Below are 27,818 nucleotides of genomic sequence, written 5' to 3'. Positions count from 1 at the left end.
TGCCAAAATGTTATCCCCAGTATCAACTTCAGGAAACTGGCTGAGCCTAAGGAGGGAACCTTGCCATCATATCCCGTGTCAAGCACAGCTAACATCCCTACCCCGTGTACACCAAGGGCTACATGATAGAAGGATCCATTCTACAGTAGATCCTTGGGCTTTAAACCAGATGCACATGTGGAGCACTTGAGTTCAAGTAGTACCAGCTGTTTAAAATCCCTCTGTTTGCAAAGGAACTGCACCAAAGGACTCACTCCCCTTTTGTTTGGAGACTGCAGCTCCTGTAGGTTAATGTCTATCTTCACTGCTTTGTGTTTGCCCATCACCCAGATCCCAAAGTCCAAACAGCCAAAGGAGAACTGTAGTGAAGTGTCTAAATTTAACACCAAAACTCTGGAGGAATTCCTAACTGTCTAGGTCCACTGCCTGTCACAGCATCAGTTCAAGTGAGGTCACCACTGAACTTCATGGTTAGTATTTTTGGACTGGCAAGTAGACAGTTCTGTCAGCTTAGGCTCTTATGTCATTCTCACCTTTGAGCATTGTTTGCTTTCATATTGCTGTGGATGCTGAATTATGGATTATAAGAGAATTTAAACTTCAGCTTTGTGAATTCCTTAATTTTTTGAATTTAGAGAAAAGTTTGCATGATCAGACAGCAGAAAGAAAGCAATCCATAGCCTTGAAAAGCCTCATTAGGTTAAAGTTGGTCTTTCACTGGAGGGAAGAAACAAAGATAGGACTTAAATAATGACATTTCAACCCATAGGTTTCCAGCTGTAGAAATAGCCAAACTTATCATTTGCCAAAACATAGAGAGAAGAGGCAGTGAGAGAGCTCCTCTGGAAGGGAGGGTGGTTCCTAGTACCTCTAATGCCTGAGCACACTGGTTTGGCTGTGGTCCCTGCCACAGACAGCTGGGTGGTGGAAATCAGAAAGGGCCTAAAAATTCTTCTTAGCACTCTGAAGGTACAAGCTAAGGGGCTGCAGCAACTATGATGATCTCTGTCTAAATAAAGGAAAACTAATCTCATCAACAAATGAAAACTCAACCAAATCTTGAGATCAAGATAGCAACAGAGATACTCACAGAGCTTGAGAGATAACCACAGCTTTATTAAAAAGTGTTCCAGTCAATAAAATGGAGGTTTAAACCGTCACCTGGGAGTCATTAGCAGCATGCTTGAGATTCTTATGATGTTTTGCAGCAACAGCAAAAACATCTTTCTTCCTGGATAGCTAGAAATGCAGCTCCAAGAAAATAGCTAGAAATGCAGATCCAAGGATAACCCTTGAAAAACTGCAATTTCTCTGTGGGGAGACCTGTACCAAAGTGCCCTGCTGTGGCTGAGCACTATCGCTGCAAGTCTGGGACTTTGATGAAGGAAAAGAAGCCTCTGTGAGGCACAGCTAACAGGAGCAGCCACATTTTGCCGTAGAAGGAAAAGCTGCCTTGCATGGGCAGGGAGTGCAATTGGGGAGGAGTGCACTAGGAGACAAGAGGTTGGGGAGCAGTGAGAAATCACACAGAAGCTGATGGCTGAAGAGATTCAGTAGTAGTTGCAGACCTGCTCTTGCATTTTTCTCTGAATGTTAAAGGAATGGAGAGAACAGGTTCTGGGGTAAGGACTGGAGTTCTTGGGTCATACCAGTCATAGCTTTGCTTCTTCCACTCTCTGGGTGCCAGTAGCCACTTACCACATGCAAAATAAACCAGTGCTACAGCAGGGCTGGAAAACATCCCACTGCAGAGGACGGCAGTGGCATCTGCTGCAGTTCAAAAGAAAAGCTGGAGGCAGTCCTAGCAGAAGCGCGTAAACCTCAAGTAATTGCTGTTTACAAAGCAAATACAGAAACACCCTATTGTCCATGCCAAATCAAGGTGCCAAATCCCTTGAAGACAGCCTTGCATACTACAGTCTCATAGGAGCATGCGCAAGCTCTGGCTCACATCGATTTGGCTGTGCTGACGGAAAGATTCATTTAAAGCCTGACTACAGGTGGCACAGGCGTGCTCCTCCCCACTGCCTCCACAGGGCAGAATGAGCTTCCCTCTTCTCCCCAAACTACACAATTACAGTGTTGAACTGTCGTTGCATAACGTATGTTGATGGGTTTTCCAGGCTTGGTAAGTCTGCCAGGTCCACTCACCTACACCCTCTTCTGCTTTGAGGGGAATGCTGTCCCTGTGAAACAGGTAAATTGCAGGTGTGTGCTTTTAGGCAACATGAATAGAAGCCTAGCAGGAGTTGCTAGACTCCTCATCTCTAGTACACAGCTTTCAGCCTCTCAACACTCCCAGCAGAAGCGATTAATTTCTGGGACAAACAGAGAGCTATCCCACTCCACAGATGTTTCCTCTTAGCTCTACTGGACTCAAGTCAATGGAAATGTGGCAGTATCTGCAGAGCAACACATGGAACTTTCCACCAGCCCAGATGGGAACAGGGGCATTCTCAGTTGAAGTCTCTATTAAAATTCTGCTATTTCTGTTTGGAATAGAAGGGAGGGGTTTAAAGGAGCTAAGAAAATAGAAATTAGCCCTTAGCATGCCTGAGAACCACAGTCTCACAGATTTCTTGGCAGATACCATATCAGCTGGGAGAGCTGTAGGACCTTTTACCCCTGTCAAAGCTTTGTTTATCCATCTGGGACATGAGCTGGTAGCAGAAAACCTCCAGGGGCAGCTAAGACCAGCTAGATCTGTAATACTTTTGGCTGAGCTCATTATTTATATCTCAGGGGTTGAAGCAGACCCCATCTGAACTGGGGTCACTCTCCACACCACTGCTTTTGCATGCCAACAGATGGGAAGCAGAGACATAAAAGGAACAGGACCCCTTGAGACCCCCAATTCACTCTGTGCCTGCATATCCAGGTACAGAAGACCAGGAGGAGGACACACATGCCTAGGGGAGGCACTGCAGACCACTGCAGCACCATGCTAATGTACAGTGCTGCTCTGAGGAAGTGCTTGGCACCAAGTCTCTCTCTTGAGTACACAGTCTGGAACTCAGAGGGCTAAATATTTGCTATCCTTATTAAGAAATGGGGAGGGAGTGCACATGTACTCCTCTCTACAGAGGCATCAGTTCACACACTTGAAACACAACCATGTTTCTTTTCCCACCACCATCTCCAGCTCTCATAAAAATATATTCAAAATTAAAAGGATCTGGAGAGAGGACAAGAAGCATCTTAACTGATGTAACTTGCAAAATGCTTGGACATCTTTCAGCTGGAAAGCTGTGTAGAATTACACTATTCAGGTTACAGAATTCACCCCGAGTGTAACTCAGAGCAGATTTTTGGTCTCCAACCACAAATCTGCAATAAAACATTCAGAGAATGGCTGAGGTTCAAGACTTGTAGTCTCATTTACATTAACCATTTTCTGAAACATTGAACAATGCATGAACAAAAAAACTACCTGTGGTAAGTCTTTCTTTATATGTTTTTACAAGCAGCTTTGCATGGCAAGGAGTGGATCACAGCTACTGTAAAGCTGATGTCAGATTAGTATTTGCCTCACACAGAATAACTCTGCTGAAGTGATAAAAGACATTACGTACACTCATTGTCACTTCTTGGCTCCACTACTGTGTAGCACCATTACAACCTACCTAAACCATTACTTAAGGTACTGAAAAAAATCCCAACACTTCAAAATACAAGCCTTGGACAAATTTTGGGGGACAACATTTTTTTTAAACAACCTGTCTGCTTGTTATACTGCTTGTTATAGCAGTGGTTACACATACCTGAAATACACAGTACTGCTGCAGTCACCTTGAAGAACTATGTGTAGGAGCTCTAGCAAAAGGAATGAAGAGATTTGGGAACCTTAAGCACTCCATATATTTTAATGTGATCATGATTATTAGTTTGAGCTTTAATATGTTCTGTCCTGTTCTACAGCTTTCCTTCAGCAAAACCCTTCCTTCCTTTCTCCCCACCAAACATGTTACAGTCAAGTGAATATTCTTAATCTGGTATTATAAAATTGAAACAGAAAATTCAGAAAATGTTTCTTGAGTAAGAGCTAAATAACTCCTGGATTATTGTAGTAATTTCTGACATAAAGTTTGTTCAAAACATTCTTTAAAACTTGCAGATGAAATATCAGCTATCTAAAAAAAACTTCTTCCTTTGACTCTTCCCATCTGTTGTCTCTTCCTATCATGCCAAATAAACACCTCATACTCTGTACTGGACCATCCAGCTGATGTAGGGAGGGAATCCACTACTTTCAACATCTGGTGATGTGATTTGTATTCATGTCTGTGAAGGATCATTATTGACAGCCACTATGCTTTTCCAGCTGAAATATCAAACTTTTAAAGATCAACTTAGCTTCCCATTTACCTTGGTCATGTCCCTACTCCTTAGCCAGAGTGAGATGTTTTGGCTGGCTTACTATTGCACTTGTTAGCAAAAGGGATAGGTAGAGCTCTAGGAAGCAAGGAAGTCATAGCATATCCTGAGCTGGAAGGAACTCACTGGGATCGTCAAAGTCCAACTCCCATACAGGACACATCAAGAGTCATACCATGTGCCTGAGAGCATTGTCCATACACTTCTTGAACTCTGTCATGCTTGGTGCTGTGAGCACTTCTTCGGAGAGTATGTTCCAGTGCTTCACCACCCTCTGGGTGAGGAACCTTTTCCTGATATCCAACCTAAATCTTTCCTGACACAGCTTCAGGATGTTCCCTGGAGTCCTGTCACTGGTCATCAAAGAAAATAGTTCAGTGCCTGCCTCCCCCCTTCCCCCTGTGAGGCAGTTGTAGACAAATCTTGGTTTAAAATATGAATTGGGAACTTGGGACCATGTTGTATTTATAGTAAAATCTAACCACATTTTATTCAAAGCATAGTAAGGTAACTTGAAGAAGATTTCCACCCACTGCTGCTCTCATTTGTGGTGCACTGGGAAGACAATCCCATATGCATTCTAGAACACAGCAGCTGGTTTACAGAAGTGAAACACATGCAAACAGAATGAAGTGGAAAATACACCAGTCGCTCTGAAAAACAGACTCAAGCACTTCCCAGGCAACAGCACCAATTGCTGCTGGTGCACTTCCTAGGTGCCAGCAGCTACCCATATGGAAAGCATCTCAAATTTGCTTATTTGCCTTTAACTGTAGCTTTCTTTATGCTTAGTAACATTCTGAAAGCCTCTTAGCCAGGAGGATGACTCTACTGGAACAAAAAAAAATAACCTTTTCTTTATATACAAACTGACAAGATTGCACAATCAATTAAAAACAGTTTTGAACATTTAATAAAAACTCATCCTAGAAATCCAACTTTTGGTCGTGAAGTCCCCAAACTCTCTTCTTCATCCAAAATCTTCTGAAGGGCTATGTGAAGTGACTTGCCTACTCTTTGTCCTGTCTGCAAAGCAAAGAAAGCAAAACAAACCTAAGACGTATGCTTATTTACAGGAAGACAACTCTTACAGAACACTTCCTTTTGACAAATATTTTCCCTTTGATGATTCATATACACCAGATGGTATCATAAAATATGCTTTTAATTTAGAAAAATAATGGAGGTGAAAGTTTCATTTTAACTTGATTAAGTTTTGGAAAAATGTACACACAAAGGCAGTGCTCTTATTCATCAGAGCAGCATTCCACAATCATTAATACCAGATCTGCAGAATGCTGGATCACCCAGGAATACAAATTAAATTCACATCAGGCATAAACACATGTTCAAACTAGCCAGCACAAAGAGCATGAGGCAATATTCTAGCAGCCAGAGGACAAGAGACCTCTGGTCAGCAAAGCAGTCTACTAACAGAAAGTTCAGTAGACTCTTCTGAATGTGCTCAGAATCAGCAGAGAGAATTTAGAGCAGTTGAACACCCTGTCCTATGGCCAAAGAAACCCAAAATGCACACTGGCTGCATCACAAAATTACTCTGTGGGCAGATCCTTCATGTAATTCTGTCCTGTTCAAGCATCTTAAAGGAGTTAATAGAATGTTTTCTTTACAGAAATAAACTCCAGCAGTGAAAACCCAACAGGATTAGCTCCAGTGCTGACCTCTACTCATCCACACACCCAAGTATACTGTGGCAAGCTACAGGGCAAGGAAACATTGGGCAGTGGTGAACTAAAGATCTTAAGGCAGTGGTGCCCCCTGGAGCTTTCCCAGGGTCTCTCTAAATGACCTGAAATATTGACTGCAAACAGAAATAAAGAGCCCATCCATCCCTAAAGAGCCAAAGACAGATTATAATAAAACAAGTTTATTGGCTCCTGATCTATGCAGTGAAGTCTGGGCTTGCCATAGAGCTGACACAAAACTCTGTTTAACTTCCTGGTGACAATTACTGAAAGCATGCACAAACTGGAAAATAAGCTACATTTTAAATTGAAGAGCCAGGTGCCAGAATATGGCCAATGGTACCAAAGGAAATTTGGGAAGAGCTTTGATGCAGCAGGGTAGCTGTCAATCCCAGTCACCATGAGTCATGCTACAAAAATGTGGGGGGCAAAGAACAAGAACTGTTACAGCTCTGCACTGGGACAAAGATTACTGCAGCAGTCCAGAGTCAAGAGGGCTGATACACTTTCTCCTCCTCAAATGCAGGACAACATCACTCACCCCAGGTCAAAGTCAGTGGGAACTGTGCAGAACTGTGGTATTGACCCAGCACTGTGGCCATCTTATTCCTGCTTGCCTCTCTAGTGGATCAGATCATAAACTCAGTAAAAAAGAACCTGTAATGCTGGCAGCTTCCCAAAACTTTCCCATGAAACTCCCTTCCTAAGAGTTATGTCCTAGAATGTCTGTTGTCCACCAGTGAGGAAAAACTGAACATCCTCTGACCTGCAGTTAAATCATCCAGGAACAGAGGTGTCAGACATAGGTTACTCAGATCCTCCACTGGGAATTTATTTTTCTTGATACCCCAATCAGGATGTTGAGTTTAAGGCAGGACCAAACAGATAATCTCTGACCTTACAGAAAGCATCTTGGGTTTTTTTGTGATCAGCTTTATCTCTCACTCCTGTAGAGGAATTAGAAGTAACACCTCTCTACCCAGGTAAGGGGAATAAAAGGCATGTTTGAGCACAAATAAAAAGCCCACTCACACCACTAAGATAAGCACTCTGGATGACACGGTGAAGTGCCATACACTCAGTAATTCCCACTTGAGACCAATTGTTGTCAAACTTGGCTCCAACTTCTGCATTCCTCAGGTAGACCCATGCAGAAATTAGCCCTGTGTCTCTAGGTAACAGAGCCAGCTTGAAGTATCTAATTTTCATTCTGACTTTCAAGTTCAAAACCCATTTCTGTCTCATGCTCAAGGCCAAACTAAGCCATGAGAATTTACACTGGAGAACAGATCTAAGAAGGGCCTGAAGAAGGGTTTAAAATGGATCTTATATGAATGCGGACAATATCCACATACTAGTATTTTTATGAAGTAGAAGAAGTTAAGTAAAACAACAGTAAAATGAGAACAGTAAGTTTACCATAAAACAAATGAGTTGTGCTACAACGCCAGGCATGAACTTCCCTATTTCAAACCACCATCCTAATTTCAAGCACCATCCCTACTCTTATAAGGACTTTACCATGTTGGAAGTTTTGCTCTTTAAGTCTTTAAAAGAAACAACAAAAGAGGGAACATGGTCTATAAAAATACTCTCAGAGTTTCTCAACTTAAGCTTCACTGTCTTACAGCTGTGAAGTACTTGCCTTAAACAAATGTGAGTGCTATACATTTCAGGCACCTAGAAGTTTTAGACAATATCCACTCACATTAGAATCTGTTTCAAAGAAACTTCCTGTGACCATCACAAAGTCTCTCATCAAATCAAATCACCAAGGTCTCTGCTCTAAAAGCCCTCTGCTCTAAAAGCTTTCTGTACACCCAAGTTCATCCAGTATCATTCAAGACAATCAACTACTGTCCTGGGGTGATGTTATGGTGACTTGTATCCCCAATCGTGTGTTCTGTTTAAGCGAAAGTCTGTTTTGTCTACTTATCAGTTGGCTCCCCTCCCCCATCGTCTGTGCTTGGGAGGCTAGCTCTGCTGGCTCAGGCTGGCTCTGGCTGCTTGCTGGCTTTTGCTTGCTTTGCTTTGGCTTAGCTTTGCTTCGCTTGCTAGCTTTAGTTTTGCTTTTGCTTATTAGTTAGGCAGTCCAATCTCTTTCCCTGAACTGTTTTTTCGTTCTTTCCCCCCTTTCCTTTCTGTATACCTTCTGAACCTGTTTGGACCAGACCTGGAACACCAAGGAACACCGGGATCCTGCAATTTGAGATCTGCAGCAGTCACTCTCAGTGCCGGAGACTGACACTACCCACAGGAGAGATTTTCTGAGTTTGTCACCCTCTCACACTGGTGAAAGAGTTTTTTGTCATCCGGGGTTACTCATTTTCTTCTCTTGTGTTGGGGAGTGTTTGGTTTGATTAATAAACAGGTTTTTTCCACTTTTTCCTCTGAGGAAATTCTTCCCGAACCCGGTGGTGGGGGAGGAGTCTTCGGGGGTTTATTTTTTTTCTGGGGCTCCTCTTGGAGGTTTTCCTTAAATTTGCCCTAAACTAGGACAACTACTCAACACTGCTTACCTCCATCATTTCAAAAATACTCTCAGGATCCAGGCTACCTTTCCCCACCTTCTTCATAGAAGTGATGGCACCTTTACTGGTCACTGAAATAAGCAGGCTTGCCAAAGAACAGGCTTCTTCCTGAAGGGTAGCATCCACCACATGCCTATATCCAATCTGCAAGTGACAAAACAATGCATTAGTTTGCTGTTCTCAAGGCTCCTCCATTGAGAAATCCAACTGTGAGTGGTGGCTTTGTTACTTACCTACAGCCTCCCATCCTAAAATCATGTGGCCTTTAGAATAGTCAGAGACTGACTTAATAGCACAGGATTTAAACAGCCTCTGACCCCAAATTATGGATACATAAACAACAGAGGTGAGATAAGCATGTCACTGTTTTCCTTTCTACCATTCTTTTATCTGTATGAAACTCTATATTCACCTTTCCCTGCAACTCTAAGTACAGACTTTGCCCCCCTCTACCTGAAAATTAAAATCTCAAGACTCAGGTGAGCCCTCATTTCAGCAATGGCCCCTCTATTTACGCAATTTCCTTAAAAGAAATGCCAAGCAAACTTTCAGGTATCTAAGCCAATCACTAACACTTGCAGTAGAAAATGCAGCACCCACAAAATCAACTGTGTTATCTGTGTCCTATGCATGGAAGACAAAAACCTGTTTGAAAGGGAAGGGATGGTACTGTACCCATGAAAACTGAGTTCTGTCCTCAGCAACAAATATCCAGCATGTAACTCCAGGCAGATCACACAACCTCGACTCCTGAACACAGTGACCTCTTGTTTTAACACACTGACGTATCTGCTGCTCTGGACGTTAAGCAATGAGCAGATGAAAAATAACAAACAACTCCTCTGGATGCACGATGCATTTTAAGAATACATCACATAGAAACCTACAAGTCAGAGGTGTAAAAAACCCCCTTATTCAGTAGAAGTTCTTAATTAGGAGGCAAAAGACAAATACATACATAGTGGACACTGACAATTGCTGTAACTCCAATTTTATCTCTTGAGAAAAAATAAATGGCAGGTGAAATTAACAGAAACTGGAGTCTCCAGGCAGGAAGGCAGAAATTTGTCAGGCTTACTTTGCTTAGTGTGACAATACAGGGCACCTCATCTACATTAAGTCGAATGCAGTCATAAGGATCATCAGACAGCTCAATCTCTTTGGTGCCTTCTTCATCCTCCAGAACACGCACTTTGGGTATCCTGTGGAAACAAACGATGCAGTCATTGCCAGAACACGTAACAAATACAACTGTTCTACAGTCACAACTCCAGGAAGTCCCTGTTCTTCTAAATGAGGCAAAATGTTTAGAAGAACAGTACAGTATGTGATCAAAGTATTAACAACTCACTACCTAGACTTCAAAAAAACATTGGAAGTAGGAAGATATTTAGGGTAAGATCATCATATTTACATCATTCAAACAGTTAAAATTTGATCTGTTTTTTACACTATTACATGGGGAGAAATTAATTTGAAACTTGCACAAATCAGTTATTAACCATTTTTTTTATGTACAGGAATGTCATGGATATACAGGAGACAAATTACCGACTGAATCCTTTTGTTCTGTGGTTCCCAACCTTGCAGACAACAGTAAAGTTGTCAGCATTACATCAGTTGCATTGCTTGGCAAAGGTGTGACATCAGTAGCAAATACAAGTAGCAAAGCTGTTCAGGAAAGAATAACACCTACTAAGAAGAGCTGGGATAAAGAGAAAAGATGGCAATAGTAAAATCCCTTCTCTAGCAAGATGAGAAAATTGGCAAGATACTCTACTGTTCTAAGGACACATATACAAGGGATATGCAACATATCAGGACAAAGCAGTGTTGAAAACCCAGGCAGAAATTCAAGAAATGCTTTCTTCTCAGTTGTGAATCATGAGCTCTCTCACAAATGAGCTACACAGGCTCCTTATCAGTCGTACATACATTGTATTTGTGATAGCCATCTAATGAAAGTTTTATGGGATGATTTAAGGCAGTTTCCTTAGCATAATGAATAAAGTAATTTAAAACAATTTAGCAGAGGATGGTATCTCAAGCTGCCAAGAATGTCAGCATCTTATACACTCTCATTTATCCAGGTGCCTGATAGGATGGAATACTGACTAAGAGACTTGGCATTACTGGCCAGTAAAACACACACAGAGCTCATGCACACTAGTCTCTTTCATGCATTTGCACTTGAAAAGAAAATATTTCAAGATGTCCAAGACAGCTAACTCAGTAACCACAGTCTGGTTTTATGTTAGTGCTTTTACAGTAGCATTTTGTTTTATAACTAGGTTACATTCTTCTATGCCCTTTGTAACAAATCTCTTATTTTAAAAGAGGAGGAGATAGGGACTGATTTAATGAACATTTTTCCCCACCAACACAAAGTGATTTTGATTGATCCTTGGAAGAGTATTTTAGTTATTTGTGGTTAAAAGTTGTAGTGGCAAATACCTCAAAACAGCTAACCTTGCTCAAGTGACAACAAACTCCCTACAAGCACACTGGCCTGAGCCAACCCAAAACTAAGACTTTGAGTAAGCAGAACAATTGTGATGTGCACTTTTTCCGGAAATGAAACTCCAAACGTTTTTCAGCTCATTAGAAATGCATCAAAGCCTATTTTCAAGTTTAAAATATTCCATCAGAAGTAGATGGAATAAAGTCACAAGGTGACTAACCCTCTCAAGCTACACAGGACAATGGACAACACTGGACAACAGCCTGGTCAAGCAGGAGGTATACGTGCCAGAGATTTTAAGAAAATCTGTGTGATTAAGCCATTTTTAACTCCAGCCTAAAATAGCTTTGAAACCAGAATAGTGTTTGGTCTGCAAGAAAAAGTTGCCAGAATTAATATCTGAAAAGTGCCTGCAAGGAGCCTTTTTGGCAAAGAACAGATGAGAGATGTGTAAATTAGAAATACTGCAAAGGCAAAAAGATCAGACACAAGCATCACAGTTGCATAAAAAGGGGGTACATGGATACAAAAACTGCAAAGTGAATGTAGCACAAAGCTTTTCCAGAACACTGTAGACTTCCTCTCCTACCTTGTGAAGATTTATCTGAAGAAATAACAGTACATGTTTAATTTGCAACTTTTATTTTTCTATTTTGATTCCTGCAACTAATCAGGGCAGAAATCTGTACAGCACGACTCAGTCATGTAATGAACAGTGCTCTTTCCTGTGTGTGCAGATCCAGATTTCACAAATAGAAAATCAGTCCCATCCTTCCAAGCAGGCATCAGTTCTGCCTCTACCACGCTGTGCAGCAAAAACCTCAGTATCTGCAGGTTGTTGCGTTATAAACTTTGTTGTTTTTGTAACTTGCCTATTTTCTGCAGCCTCGGTTGCAATTAGGCACATTCCACAGGACCAAGTTTAATGTCCAGACACAGTAGCTAACTGCATATTTTGCAGAATCTACTTCCATAATTAATAAATCCATCCTTAAACATCTGGGAGATGTGGGTAAGAAGAAAGTCTGGTATCTGCTATCTTGTGCACATCATCTTGACTGTAGTTTTTAGAACTCTATGAACAATACAAACCTGTGAGGAGTAAATATCCCCCCTAAACCAGTTCTATTGTCATTCTTCCATGCCTGAAGGGGAGAGAATGAGTCAGGTCAGGCATTCAAACGATTTAAATCCCATAAATCTTGTGCAAAATTCCTTAAGTCATGATGTTGGATTTACTTTGCTCTAAAGCATGATGCGTCCACAGATATTACAAAAATGCTTAGAGCAAGATTTTAAATTGAAGCTGAAGTTTTCAAATGCCTATGTGAATATCTAAAATATTGTAGCTTCAAAGAAATAACAGTAGTTTGAGCTCCCTGCTCTTTGTTCCAATGCTCTAGTCAAGGTTGGCAAAGATCTGAAAACACTTCGAACAAAAACCTGGTTGTAAACAAAGCAGGAAAAGAAAGTAAGAGTCAAAGAGGGGACACATGTTGAACACAGTTCAGAACACTTAATCTGAAGCAACCTTCAAACTGATGTCTTGTTTGGGGAATAATATTTTATGGAGAACAGGCAGCTACTCTTAAACAGCCTTGTGTCAATCCAAAGAAAACCCAGCAGATACAAAGAGAAAGGGAGAGGAATAGTGAATGAGGACAACAGGTTTTCACTTTGAATTTCCCCTCTTGACTGTCTGGGCTTGTATGAGATGAGCTGTACTAGCATTCCCTGCTCAAATCAATAGGGTTTTCAAAGTTAAAAAGTCAATAGGCTGTGTCATACTGTACCACATTTTGAAATGATACTCCACTTCAACAAGACTTGCAAAATTTGCCCACAGTTTAGAGATTATATAAAGGACACCGTTGTCAGAGGAATAAAAATAAGTAAGAAACATTAAAATAATTACACCCTCCATCATGTTGTCCATGCTCCCAGAGCAACAGATTTTCTTCTATTCACTTATTAAATTCATTATTTTTTACATGATCATCTCTCTTTATTCCGGTTAAAGTAAGGAAAAAGACCTTGTTATCTTACAAATAAAGTATGAGCTGTGGATCTGCAAAACAACTCGCATGAAGGTAACTGTTTTAACTATATGACTTCTGCATCCTGGCAACTCACACACAGAAATACAGGCTTTTCTTCTTTTTACTGTAATGGTAACTCATTTGTGAGTCATTACATTTCTAAAAGTATTTATTAATGTTATAAAAACAATCCACTGTTAAAAATTACTGCCAAGAACTTGATTAACATGAGAAATTTCTCAGCAACACATACAACTTCTAGTCTCATATGGGTAAGTCTCCCCTTATCTCTTTCAAAGTGTTTATAACCTGATATACTGCCTGTCTTCAAAACCCTATTTTCCTCTTCTTTTTAGCAAATACTTTTCCAGATCTAGTACTATCATTGATTTCCTGGCAAATAAGCCAGAACAACACTAGTGACTTTAGCAGATCTCTAATTTAATGCTGAAGAACAATTTGAGATCTACTTTTAAAACATTTATGCTTGTAAGAATCTTGTTTTGCACCTCTACCAGTTATTTTTGCCATGTAAGTTTTTTAGTAAAGTTGTTCACTAGGTTGTTTTTCTCAAGGGTGGTACAAAACTCTATTCCCTTTCACCTATGGATAAAGATAAAAACAATAGAAAAAATAATAGTAAGTCGTACTAAAACAGAGATTTTCTACTAGGTTTTATTTTCCTATTCTTTGGATTAACATGCGTGGGGCAAAGTTCTTTTAAAGATATCGTTTTCCCCTCCCTTCTCACCACCACTTTTTTCTTCCTGGTTTTAAAAAAGAACTCTAGGCTGACAGTGAATGAGAATACAATCAATAGTGGAATAAAAGTGGAAAACCAGGGCTGATTACAAATCACCAACAGAGGGCTTCTTATACAGAATCACCACATATCAGTAAATACTTATTTCAAACCCACAAGGCATCAGCACCAAGGCCTCCAACTACTTGCAACAAAACTACATGGTCAACACTACAGTAATTTCACGACTATAAGGCGCATCCTTTTACCTAAAATTTTCCCCTGAACCCGGAAGTGCACCTTATAGTCCGGTGCGCCTTATCTGATGGACAAAGTTCACAAATTTGCAAACCTGGAAGTGAGAGCTGCGAGCCGCGGGGCGAGCCGGCAGGGCCGCAGCTGCTGGGTGGAGGCGGGGCCACGGGGCTGCAGCTGCCGGGTGGAGGTGGGGCCGAAGGGCCAGGACTGCTGGGTGCCCACGAGGCCAGGACTTCTGGCTGCCTGCGGGGCCTGGGCTGTTGGCTGGAGGCGGGGCTGCGGGACCGGGGCCGCTGGGTGGAGGCGAGGCTGGGGCTGCTGGGTGCCTTCGGGACCGGGGCTTCCAGGTGCCTGCGGGGCCGTGGGACCGGGGCTGCTGGGTGCCCGCAGGGCCGCGGGACCGGGGCTTCTGGGTGCCTGCAGGACTGGGACTGCTGGGTGCCTGCCTGACCGGGGCTGCTGGTGCCCGCGGGGCCGCGGGACTGGGGCTTCTAGGTGCCAGCGGCACCGGGGCTGCTGGGTGCCTGCAGGGCCAGGGCTGCTGGGTGCCCACGGGGCCGTGGGACCGGGGCTTCCAGGTGCCTGTGGGCCCGGGGCTTCCAGGTACCCACGGGGCTGTGGGACCGGGGCTTCCAGGTGCCCGCGGGACCAAGGTTGCTGGGTGCCCGCAGGGCTGCGGGACCGGGGCTTCCAGGTGCCTGCAGGACCGGGGCTGCTGGGTGCCCGCAGGGCCATGGGACCGGGGCTGCTGGGTGCCTGTGGGACCAGGGCTTCCAGGTGCCTGCAGGACCGGGGCTGCTGGATGCCTGCGGGGCCGCGGGGCAGGGGCTGCTGGGTGCCTGCAGAACCGGGGCTTCCGGGTGCCTGCGGGACTGGGGCTGCTGGGTGCCCGCAGGACCGGGGCTTCCAGATGCCTGCGGGGCCACGGGACCGAGGCTGCTGGGTGCCTGCAGGACCGGGGCTTCCAGGTGCCCGTGGGGCCATGGGACAGGGCCTGCTGGGTGGAGGCAAGGCCGGGGTTTCCGGGTGCCTGCAGGGCCGGGGCCGCTGGTTGTTCGCGGGGCCGGGGCTGCTGGCTGGAGGCAGGACCCGGGCCGCTGAATGCCTGCGGGGCTGCGAGGCCGGGGCTCCTGGCTGGAGGCGGGGTCGGGGCTGCTGGGTGGAGGTGGGGCCACGGTGCCGTGGCAGCTGGATGGAGGCGGAGCCTCAGCTGGGGGGAGCTGGGGGCGGAGCCTCGCTGCAAAAAAAAAGTACGCCTTATAGTCCGGTGCGCCTTATCTGATCTACAAAGTTGCGAATTTTGCCGACTCCTGGGGGTGCGCCTTATAGTCCGGTGCGCCTTATGGTCGTGAAATTACTGTACTTTTCTGGATCTGGCTACAATAAGTTATACTGTGAACATGATTGTGCATAACATGCAATATGACACTTGATCACTAGAAACTGAATTAAAATAACAATAGTTCATGGTACTTGCATGCAAATGACTGCCTTGTATTTGAATGCAAGCTGTCTTGGGTACTTCTTCTTTAAATAACTAAGCATTAAAAATGCTTTGTTCACAGAGAATACTTCTCTTCCACTTCCCATGCCACTTCCACCCACATGAAATAAGATCTGTGCTTTACCTTGTGTTAAAGAGAGCTGCCTTCACTGCGATAGAGATTGCATCAAAGATGTTCCCACCACATTCCAATAACTGGGGAGCAAAAGAAGAATCTCTTTAAAAAATCAGGCTAGTGCCTTTAAATGAAGCCTTTATTTTATTTAAACCTACTTGAAAAATAAGAAAACTAATTACCAGAACAGGTTTTAAAAAAACAAAGTTTTCTTTAAAGCCTATCTATGAAAAGAAACAGATAGGAAATTAAGATTTCAGCTAACTCTATTATACATGCAAAATAGAAGAGTTAATGCACTGCATAATAAAATTAATGATAAAATTTAATAATAGAAGCTGAAATTAAATCACCACTGTTCTTCATCTTCTTGTGCTAAGGTTCTGAACTAGACTATGGCCAGAGTACCCTTTATAAACTCATCATATTAATTCTTTAGTGTTAACTTAAGCCAATCCATTTTCTATATTTCATTTCAAAGAGGAGCCTTTTTTTTAGAATATCAGATGGCCAAAACCAATTGGGAGAACTGCTTTCACAGAAGAAACATACACTGCCACCAAGAACATGGTATGGAAAACTAGTTTTATAAGGTGCAGTTATGAAGGCACATCATGATTAATTCTCTTTATGGGAAAATCATCATCAGGTTTGTCTCATAGCCAAAAATGATCTAAGGAGAGCCTGATGTCAAAGTCTATTTCAAATGAGTGTTAACACCTGAAGTGTGTGGTGGGAGCCTAGCTCAGCTTCTTCCCATGAAAATCAGGAGAACAACAGTCAAAGGAAAAAGCAGCTCTGCATACAAGGTAAAAAGGGAGGGCTCCCAAAACCACTAATACCTTCTGCAGGCTGCCAGACAAGTCAGAGATGTGTCTGTCCATAGCCTACTGTCACATCTCTGACAAGCTCAGCTCTCAGCTGCCAGTAATATTTCCTGAGAACACACACACAGAGCAGGCATTTGGAACTACTTCAGCAAGAACATATGGATGCTTCTCCGTGACATGAATCTACGCTGTATGATGAGAGCAAAACATGATTTGCAATCCTGATTGCATTGATTGTTCTTCAAAATTTATTTAAAAATGAGATAAACTCCTGCACAGGGAGAAAATCATAAATGTAAAGACAATTACTTTTTATGAAGACAGACTGAAGAGCGTAAAAAGAATAACAAAAAGTTGGGATAGAAAGCTAAGGACAAAGGTGATCAGATTATTTCTTTGCAAGCAGCTGCTGGATACAAAGAGGTTAACTTGCCCCTTTCAGTCATTATTGGATTTTACTTGATAACACAATAAGCCCCACAATATCTTTGTTATTAAAACACAATAATGGGATGTGTCTGCACTGTTGCTAGACTTGTATTCAGGCTGCTGTTCTAAAGCCTTCTCTGTACTACAGTGGCTCCTAGAGGCAAGGAATGCTACCGGCACAGAGCATGGTGCAACAACTCCTCCACAAAGAAATGAACGCTTTTCTCAGCTGAAGCACCTTGTACTAACATTCCTCTATTTATGTAGTTATTTTTAGGACTAAGAAAGTCTGCATAACTGTGAGTTATGGGAAGCGGAGCGATCTTATCTGCTTTTAATTTACTGATATGCAAGTGAAAAAGTTATGGGAAATAAAAGACAACACATTGTAGACCTCATCTTATTCAGAGAAGCTTTTCCTCCAAAAGTAGAGATTCCTAACTTCTTTTTAATCAGACTGGGGGTGGAGGGGGAAATAGAAAACATGAGGAAATCCTGGAAGGTACTCTAGTAGTGAACTGCAAAAATTTTAAGAGAACCTAATGCACCCTGTCCTCCTGACACACAATCTACTGTGACTGGGTAGGGACACTTTGCACACTTTGATTCTTCTTGCCTAGCCCAGCAGGCTGCTTAGGCAAGTTATGGGGAGAAGGCTATACAGATATATCAAAACCCACTCAAAAATGCCTAAAAGTTTCTTTCTGACACCAATGGCTTGCTTAGAAAAGGAAAGAAATTGAGGAAAATACAGACAGAGTGTGAACAGGCCTTGGTGGTACTCCACGATGATAAGCTACTACTTGGAATTGGAATGCCTTCCATTATTAAGGAATAATGCAAATATTCTGAAAAGTCAACATATATATTCTTGACCTTTGAAACACGTATCTCAATTTGTCCCTATGTCTGCATCTTTGTGGTGTACATGACTGAAGTTTTTTTTTCCCTAGGCTGACTGTACAGAATTACTGCACATCCTAAACACACTTACCACTAGAAAATATTTGAGAGATTTTTTAAAATTGATAAATCTGCATGACTGAAAAACACACCACTTTCTCTTCGGAGGTTGCACATGTCAAATTTTGTTTACAGAACAGGAGCTGAATATAGATGTTCCAGTCAAAGTGCACATGGCTAAATTGTGTAGCAATGGAGTATTTCTGGGCTCACAACATTCTTTCTGGATCTTTGTCTTTTGGAATGAGAGATGTCTGGACAAGTACCTTCACACCTGACCGCAAGGTATCAGTATTTTCAGCATTTCAACAGATTTAAGGTTTATTTTCCCTCCAGTATAACTATGCAAAACAAACACCAATGTAAACAATTTTTAGGAATTCTGAGGGAAAGTATCACCCAAAGGACGCTCTGTGAGTGTTGTTTTTATACTCAGAATTTGTCTCCCTCAAATGACAAATAATATGAGTTGTTCCTTATATTAGCCCAAGTGTCATCCTTACACCACACTCTATAAAAATTAGAAATCTATAAAAATGACAGCAGCTTCAGGAAAATCTGTAGATGTTAAGCACCTACATTAGGTATACACTATCACATGTAATATAAATGTCTACCATTTAGAAAATAAAATATTTACAAATATGTAACAAAAGTGAAAACACAGAGGCCTAAGGTGGAAAAAAAAGGTTGAGGAGGAACAGAGTAAGAGAGAAATGTTATCAGTATCTTGTTCTAACTGTACCAACAGCTCTTCAATGACTCACACACAAGATCCCTGCAGAATATAACATTAAAAAGACTCATGAAGTTTAGAGTCATAATTATGAACCTGCAACAGATTCTTTATTGGCACTGTAAAAAGAGCTAAATGTAAAATTCCTCACATAACATATGCCCTGATGTTGATAATTCTGATATAACTAGTAGCATGAAAACATGGAGACTGTTTTTTTCTGTAGCTGTGGACAATCAACACATCTGTCCAGGAAGACAGATCTCAAACAAAAGCTACACAGAACAGTGTATATATATATATATATGTATATATATACATATATATATACACAGAAGCAGACAGCTCTATGAAAGTCTTTGTTTATGCAGTGCCTATGCAATGTTAAGCAGCATGTTGCTTAAATAAGCACAGCATTTAATATTCTGTACCTCTTCTTGTAATTACCTAGTAATTAAAGGCCTCAGTGTGATTTCTCAGAACTAGCATTGCATTCTCCATTAAACCATGCCAAGCTGCAATAAGCCAGTGACTCGGGATGTTAAAGCACTCAGCAGAGGTACATATTCCATCACTTTGTAGCTGGACTGTTGTACTGTATCTACTATAATTAGGCTAATGCCGCTGCTTTCTAAATACCTAGTGAGCTAATTTTCATATTTATTTAGGTGTTAGTCTATATGTTCATGTTTTGTTCAACAAAACCCTGAATTTAATTTTCTGGCCATAAAGCTTAACATTTTGCACATTATTTCACAGACCCTAATGGATTTCTGTAAGACCCCTTAACAGATTTTCACTTCCAAATTTGGCAAACAGGAACTCAACTTTGGACCAATAAGTATCGGAAATAACGTCCAGGAGAGTCTACCTTGCAAATTTCTATTGAAACTCCCATGACAGAGTGTTTGAAATGCAGCATATTTTGGAAATCGAGCTGCCACCTGCATCAGATTTGTACACACAAAATTCAATTTCCATTATTGTCATGGGAACAAATATTCAGAGTTTATCATCTACGTTTAATACATGTATACAACTTTCATCAAAAAGTACCTCGGCTAAACCTAGCTTTTGCCCAAAAGTTTCTATTTTACTTTCGTAAATTAGTAGTGGTAAGAGCACAAAGAACCAGACAGATGGACTGTTCCGTTAGTGATAACATACACACATGATAACTTACATTCACTTGAACAATGTATTTGCTGTTTCATCTAGCTTAGAAGAGAAGTTTACCCTTCTTTAATGGCAATTTCCTTATCAGTATAAGATCACTGATTTTTATCTGAGATAGATTTGGAGTGCTCAATGTTTTATTAGTTCTGCAGTGGAACAGCAGCATCGAGAATAGAAGAAAAAGATCAAGCTGAAGCTAGTGATTAACTGCTCTAACTAGATTCACAAGAAAACTTCCATCCATGCTGTGATACATTATATCACATGATAAGAGCTTTTTTTTAAAATAAGAAAATACAGAAGGCTATGCTAAGTCAGTCTCTGCCTTAGAAATATTTTGCTGAATCTTAGTTTTAATTTCTGTACTTACCAATACATCCACATAGAGAACCCAGCAGTGCTCTTTGGGATTAATACAAAGGGATTTCAAGTCTACACTGTTCTCACAGCTGAATACTCTGTACAGAGTATTTGCTATATCTGTGCCAAGTTCTTCTCCTCCCCGGCCTTCCAACTCAGGAGAATTTGAAGAACTAGATAAAGAAAGAAAATAATACTTTCACTTCTGAAACAGAAAATACTAAAAAAAAATTTCTTAAATATAAAGCAATAAAAGTATCCAAGGATTTATTTGTACAGGAATATGCATCCTAGCATTTTGCATAAGAGAAGGTTTTGATGCAGATAATATACTGACATTTTGCTACAAATACTAATACTCACTAAATCCCACTACTATCTTCAGTTCTCCATTATAATCAAAGTAAAATTTGGTGAATTCTCTCAGAGATTATTTCTTAAGCACTGTTACCCTCTATTACCTCAGTTCTTTAAAGAAGAGAAGTGGAACATTTGTACTAAGTTCACAACAGCCACCAAGACAGCCGAGAAACAGTTGAATATTACATTATTAAGAGAGTGGCTAAGAAGAAAAAGATATGATGATATAACAAGTAGAATTTAATAATAATTTCTTATAAGTAACATGATTGCCTGGTCTTAATTGGTGATTTCTTTACTGAGTGTATTTTCTGATATCAAACTCCTTAAAGAAAGCATGTTGTTACTCTCTGCAGTTTATGGAGAACGGCAAGTAAATAACATCTTTTCCTGAAGGGATCTGACAAAATGTGTGGTCTTTACTTCCCTGATTCCAACATAACAAAGTATTTATGAGCAGTCATGCAAGAAAGTCCTTCAGTGCTGGGGCCTAATACACAGCTAAAAAACTTCCAACAATAAAAGCAAACAGGCCTAAAAATATCACCAAAATCCAAAAACATAAAAGCCAAACCAAACTAACCAAACAAAAACCACCTCAAACCTAAGAAAACGCCTTGCCTCCAAAGAACAATAAAATAGAACAGAAATGTCCAGAGATGCATATACAGCAAAATAATGAGCAAAGATTCCAAACCCAGCCTCTGGTTTATAGAGAGGGCAAGAATATTCTCAAGTAGTGGACCTGTAGCAGCATTGCAAATCTTGTTTCAAAATAAACCAGTCAGACCTCCACCAAATTAATTTCTCATTAAAGAACATATCAAAGGAAATGATTACACAGAAGTAGTTTTGGTCTGTTCAAAATCTGTAATGGCCACGCCCTGTATTGTCTTGGTGGAGCAACTCACAGGGCAAATTTCTCATGTATGTTCTGTGCCCATATGATGATACAAAACCTTAGTATACCAGGAATACAAATATACAGCAGAGAACTAAGTCTTGGAATATAATCCTCGCACCTTTAAAAAAAAAACAAACCCAAACAATTAAAGATTCACATTATCAAGGCTTGACTTAAACCATCAAATGAGCTGTGCCAACAATACTGCAGAATCCATAAGCTTACATATAATTATCTACTATTATCCTTACCTCACAGTAATTCTCCCAGCTTGCTGTTTTGCAGAGTTGATGAAAACTCAGAATGCCAGGAAGAACTACTGGATTTTACAGAAGTTATTTGCTGCTACCAGAAACAAGCAGCACTATACATGCTTAAAAATACAAAGAAACATTACTGCCAATTAAGCACTGATATATGGTTCCAAACTATATTTGCCACACGAATAAGTATTGCAAATGTGGCACACAACATTACCCAGGGTTATTAGACACACATTTTATAAGACAGGATCTTATCTAAGTATAACTGAGTGCTGAGTCAGGTCTTCAGGTTGTATTAAACAAGCACTTATCTGTGGAAGCAGCTTTTATGCAAGTTAACAAGATCATCCTGTTTAAGCCATTCTGTTTAAGTCATAGTTATGCAAGCATTATGATCCCTAAGGCAAGTTGCAATAATTACGAAAACTTCAATCTATGCCTCATTTCTATTTCTGTTTTTCAAATGTTGCATTTTTTTATTACAAGTGGATACTTTCTTTGACTCGGCAGAAAGAACCTAAGACTCAACCGGAATACCACTGTACATTTCACTGCATCTTAATTCCATTATTATTTATTTATTTATACATTTCCTTGCAATCAAAGTGAAATAAAGAAGTAATGTTAACAGGATATTATTATAACTATTTGGTAAATACTGCCTCTAATGTCTACAGACTATTGCAGTAATTTATACCGGGCAAAATTTGGAAAGGGGGCATCTTAACACACTAGAAATTGATGAAAAACATGGCTTATGGAGCACAGAAAGAAGTTAGTAGTGTTACAGAATTTCTACGGCCAAGTAGCATATAGCTTTCAATACTATCAAAATCATTTCAGTGTCACATTGCCTAAAAATCTAAGATTCCTCCTAATGCATAAAGATGCTTTTACCACAGATCTCTACTGAATTTCAAAACTCTTCCTGTTGCCAGTCAAAATCTTTCTGTTGCAACAGTTAAACACTTCCTACCTACTGCTCAGGCCATTAATATACTGTAATCTACAGATGGTCAGATCTGAACAAATATATTCCTTGCTTCCTAATTCCACAAACAAAATCTGATACATTCAAGGGCTTCAGATGTCTACTTTTCTTGTTTCTATTTGTTACAGTTTAGAAGTGACAAATCAGATCAGCCACAAAACTAGAATGTCAGAAAAGCAGACATAGCACTCTTTCAACATCAAGAGCCAGGATGAATGTCTACTCCAGTGATGACAGGCAGTAAAAATACCACACAGGACATAGAGTTGTTTTATGACAATTAATTTCTAGGGTTACAAATCAGTGCCCCAAAAATCATCCCTGCAAGAGCCTCGCATTAAAGTCTGTCTCAAAATGGGACTAAGTGTGCTCCTCAGATGGCAGGTAAAGGACTCAGAGCAGAATAAAGAGAAATACAAGTTTGGAGCAGAGAACTATACACATGATCCAGCAAATGATTACTTTCATCAGTAAAAGAAACCATGAAAGTTTTGGGAAATAAATATTTTAAGATAGTAATCACTGCAGTCTGAATTTTTATTATTAGCTTCAACAATATAAAAGCCAAATAGAGCACACAGGAATTTCACCAGAAGATTCAGGATATCGAATTATGCTCAGTTACTACCAAATTATGCTCAGTTACTACCACCCAGTGGCAGTCTGGACAAGCATTGGGATACTGACAGCAGCTCATTCCTCTTTTGCATCTTTCTGGAAGCTAAAGGACACCTTTCCCTTTGCCACGAGCATGAGACAAGTGATTACACTCCTCTAAAGTTCAGGCCCTTGTTGTCACAGAAATTAAAGATCACCAATTTCCTGAACTGACTAGATCCAACTCCCACAATACTGAGGCACATCTCCCTCCCATCTCATGAAGCAGAGATTAACAGAAAATGCAACCTAACATTGATCTAATGTTGAAGTTTTTCTAGTATCTCTTTGCATACACAGGAAGTGTGACAGAATTGTCACATGTCCACAGATGACTTTTCTTAGGAGGGAAATGTCCCTGCTGTCCATGGACTTTCTTCATATAGAGATAACCAGGAAAAAAACCCCAGAACAGTAAACACATACCATTTAAGACACTTCATACATGAGTTATAACAGCATGACCACATTCTAGTTGATCTTCCTATCTGATAATTTTAGAACAGCAATTGTAAACAAACTATCAATTCACAGGTGAGTGCTTTCCTTTAAAGCGTAAGTTTCCACAATTAACTAGAGCATACCAATTCACAGAGGCAGCCTTAGATAAGGCTGCATAATGTAACATAAAAATGTTAAGAGAGAAATAGACAATTAGGTCAGAAAGATTATCAGATACACACTTAGTACTCTCATACCTTAGCTTTAACAATGGTATATTGGCTTAATGTCAGAGTAGCAACATTTTTTTGTTTTAAATAAAAGTGAAAAGAGATGTCACATGCAAAGCAGCCAACTTGCCAATGCCAAGGATTTTATGATGGGTCACCAAAGCATTGTAAATCATAAAGAACAGTTTTGGGTAAGTCTGCAAGACATAGATATTGTAGTCTCAGGCTGCAGACAGTCTAGACTAACAGTGAGATGCTACTGTGTTCAGAGCAACCTGAAAACAAAGAGTTCTCAGTTTTCTTCTAGCTTCTTCCATAATTCAAACACTATGAAGACTGTAAGGATAAAAACAGTCCATTTGTAGCAAAATGCAAGAAATCTTAAAATTAAAACCAAACACTCTTTTAGTTAATGATGGATGGAGTCACTGATAAAATTTCTAGTTTTTGAATCTGAAGTTTACACTGAGGATTTTTCTTTTTTTAAACAAAAAAAGAGCTTTGTGCAAAACACACTTCAAACTTTTTCCACTGCTTTCTCAGACAAAGCAAGCAAACCTTCAACTGCAGTTAAAGTACAGACTGTATTGGTCAATTCTTTCCTTCCAACTTACTTATTTTGAAAGAGATTTTCTCTATTTTATCATGGTAAAAACAACAGCTGATATTTTAGTCCTAAAGTCTGGTTACAACCATGTACGCTTGAACCATTACTCTTTTCCAGCTGCAGTGATGCTTTGTAATTTGGGATTGTTTTATTTAACCTGCTTTCATTATTTAACTTCTGCTGATTAGCTTCTTTTGGGTTTGCAGGACCAGCAAAATATTCTTAACATTCACTGCTAATGCAATGGTAAAATAATTTGTTTCTATTACTCAAACTCCTAGAGGAGGTTAGTGGAATGAAGGCATAAATTTCTGAAGAATGGCATGACCATTTATTCATTATAGTCATTTATTCCAAATATTAGATGTATTTCATTCTTTTCTAGTATACTAACCAGTCAACAAAAAATTCTAGGTAACCTTCATCTGGTTTCTCCAACTTCGGTGTCCCCATTTCAGCTTTTATGCCTACCAAGATATCAGTTTCTCCCTGTTAAAACAAAAACAATCACACAACTGGAATTATAATTACAGAATTATTTGTTTTATTTTTATTTCTATGGTAAGCTGACATTTCTACCTTTCAGTTACCAATCATTCTATCAGAATGAATTTTTTTTTTAGTGAACAAAAGGCTTTAGAAGGACAATATTACATGCAAGAAGATTCTTTAAATAATTACTGTACATATTACCTTTCTCTAGGTTAAAAAGACACTCCTAATATCCAAGACTACTTCTGTCATTTTGGTACTGTGAACAGCTCTTTCTGCAGAACCTTCATAATGGTGCACGGTACATGTATCTTCTTCACAGTCAACACGTCAGAAATAGTTTTGCTTCATTTTAAAGGAACAGAAATTTTTGGGCCCCCCCACCCAGGAACCAGGCACAATAGCAACTTCAGTTTTCAAGATTAAATACTAGATTATTAGATTATTATTCAGGTTGAAGACTGTCCAGGCATTTTACAGTAAATCCAGTTCAAGCAAGCCTGAACTAATTATATATCCTGTCATTATCTCCATTTCCCATAGTTTCAGTTACTGCTATACACATACATGTTATTACACACACAAACCTATCTACAAATAGCATCAGATTAACTAGTCACATGAACGAGGAATTTAATCAGCAAGGTACTCAATCCCTAAGAAATTTACCTACCAGCTTTACTCTTGCAGATCCACTTGTGTTTGATACAACATCTGTTTCTACTTCTGCACATCTGTAGTCTTCACAGCCTCGACCATCTACACGAAGGTCTTCCTAAGTATGACAATCAATATATTGCACTTAAGGGAATCATTAATGAAATATAAAAACAAAACAAACAAACAAACAAACCCTCACCACAACCCAAAAACTCTGTGACTCTAAACTTTCCTTTTCTTATACCAAATGCAGCTGTAATGAGCATGTAAAAACAACAGCTAGTAGTTTCACCACGGAACACAAAAGAACCAACTATACTTTTTCATTTATATCTCATTTATGTAGAGCTTGCAATAAGCAATTTGCAGGTAGGCATGAATTGTACCAAGTCCCTCTAATTCCCAAAAGAAAGCTTCAGATTTCAGAACTGTAAAGGTAATGGCTTTCAATGGTACTTTACCTAACACAACACAGCTCTTTTCTGGGATAGGCACGTTCTGTACTTTTACATCAGTAATTAGAACCCCAGCAGATAAAAATAATACACCGGCGTTCCAAAAGCTTTCATCCATTTGTATTCCACAAACGGGTATTACGCATCCTCTGATACTATACAGCTCGCTCCCATAAAAACAGGTTGTTTTTCAGTAAATTTCAGTAAGGATAAAGTTATTTTATCTTTGGGCTTCTCCTCAGACACCTTTCACTCTTCCTCTTTTGTCCACTCACGTTCCTTCGCTAAGTTACAGTTACTCTATCCAATGGCAATAACTTGAGGAAGAGCCAGGGAAGAGAAAGGAAAGAGGAGCAAATGGGGACAGAAGAAGGATATTAAGCTCTTATAGAGCATCCAAAGGAAGTCAATGAAGATGGTGAAGGGCCTTGAAGGCAAGTTGTTAGAGGAGATGCTGAGGCCGCTTCGTCGGTTCAGCCTGGAAGAAACTGAAGGGAGACCTCACTGCGGGTACAACTTCCTCGTGAGAGGAAGAGGAGGGGCAGGCACTGATGTCTGCGGTGACCAGTGACAAGACCCGAGGGAATGGCCCGGAGTTGTGTCAGGGGAGACTTAGGCTGGGCATCGGGAAAAGGTTTTTTACCCGGAGGGTGGCTGGGCACTGGAAAACGCTCCCCAGGGAAGTGGTCCCAACACCAAGCTTGAAGAGTTCAAGAAGTATTTGGACAATGCTCTCAAGCACATGGTGAGATTCTTGGGGTGCCCTGTGCAGGGCTAGGAGCTGGACTTTGATGACCCTTGTGGGTTCCTTCCAACTCAGCATATTGTGTGATTCTGTGAAAACAAATCCACGTCCCGCTCTCAGCCCGCTTCCCGTTCCGATGCTCAGTGTGCTCTGATTACTACTCCAGAGGTTCTTGCCGAGATGCAACAGTGGAGGGCTCCCTCCTTCCCTCCTTCCTCTCTCACCTCCTTCCTCTCTCACCTCCCTCCTCCCTCACCTCCCTCCTCCCCAGCCTAACTCCCTCCCTGCCGCCCGGCGCCCGCTCCCGGTACCTGGACGCCGTGCACGATGTAAAGCTTCTCCGCTTCACTCAGTACCACAGACGCCATTCCCACCGCCTCCTGCCCGCGCCTGCGCAGTGCCCCTCTTCCTGCCTGCCTGCCTTCCATCCGCCCGCCGCCGGGAAGCTGCCGGCTGTCCAGAGGTGGTGCCCGCCCAGGTGGCACCGGCACCTCCCAGCGGGGGCTCCCCTTGCCTTATGGTAAAGCAGGGGCTGCAGCCGGAAAGCCACAGAAGCCTTTCACGTGGAGTAGGCGACGCGCTCTGGAGGCGGTACCCACCGGGCACCCCGCATCCCGGAAAACGTCCCGTCCAAGAAGCTGACCCTCGCGGTAAAACCAAAGCTCCCGCAGTAGGCTGTGGAAATATCCCGATGCTCAGAAATACATCGCGTAGTCATAGTCCTCTGCGTTTCCTCATTTTTCTTGCGGAGTTTTTAACCTCAGAAAGATCCATGCGAGGTGCGGTGCG

At 41.0% G+C, this 27,818-nt stretch overlaps 1 protein-coding gene across 1 annotated transcript; it reads right to left on the bottom strand.

Moving 5' to 3' along the window:
* Window positions 1–1,095: 1,095 nt before the first annotated feature.
* Window positions 1,096–27,587, bottom strand: EXOSC7 (exosome component 7). The gene is made up of 8 exons (XM_033060610.2): window positions 27,341–27,587; window positions 25,843–25,944; window positions 25,072–25,166; window positions 20,235–20,397; window positions 15,740–15,810; window positions 9,690–9,813; window positions 8,600–8,755; window positions 1,096–5,400 (listed from the first exon to the last, which is right to left on the bottom strand). The coding sequence occupies exons 1-8, from the start codon at window positions 27,455–27,457 to the stop codon at window positions 5,296–5,298; spliced, it is 933 nt and encodes a 310-aa protein (XP_032916501.1). The 5' UTR covers window positions 27,458–27,587; the 3' UTR covers window positions 1,096–5,295.
* Window positions 27,588–27,818: the final 231 nt, after the last annotated feature.

This window comes from Catharus ustulatus, chromosome 1 (assembly GCF_009819885.2).
Source record: "Catharus ustulatus isolate bCatUst1 chromosome 1, bCatUst1.pri.v2, whole genome shotgun sequence".
Classification (NCBI taxonomy): Eukaryota; Metazoa; Chordata; class Aves; order Passeriformes; family Turdidae; genus Catharus; species Catharus ustulatus.
This window is presented reverse-complemented; position numbering and strand designations above follow the sequence as displayed.

What these genes read in the sequence shown, in the direction of transcription:
- EXOSC7 (XM_033060610.2), bottom strand. Translation starts at nt 27,457, where the DNA reads ATGGAAGGCAGGCAGGCAGGAAGAGGGGCACTGCGCAGGCGCGGGCAG. An exon ending in GTATTGTCACACTAAGCAAA is followed by an intron (nt 8,756 to 9,689) that starts GTAAGCCTGACA and finishes TGTCACTTGCAG; the next exon opens with ATTGGATATAGGCATGTGGT. An exon ending in GTATTTTTGAAATGATGGAG is followed by an intron (nt 5,401 to 8,599) that starts GTAAGCAGTGTT and finishes TTTGCTTTGCAG; the next exon opens with ACAGGACAAAGAGTAGGCAA.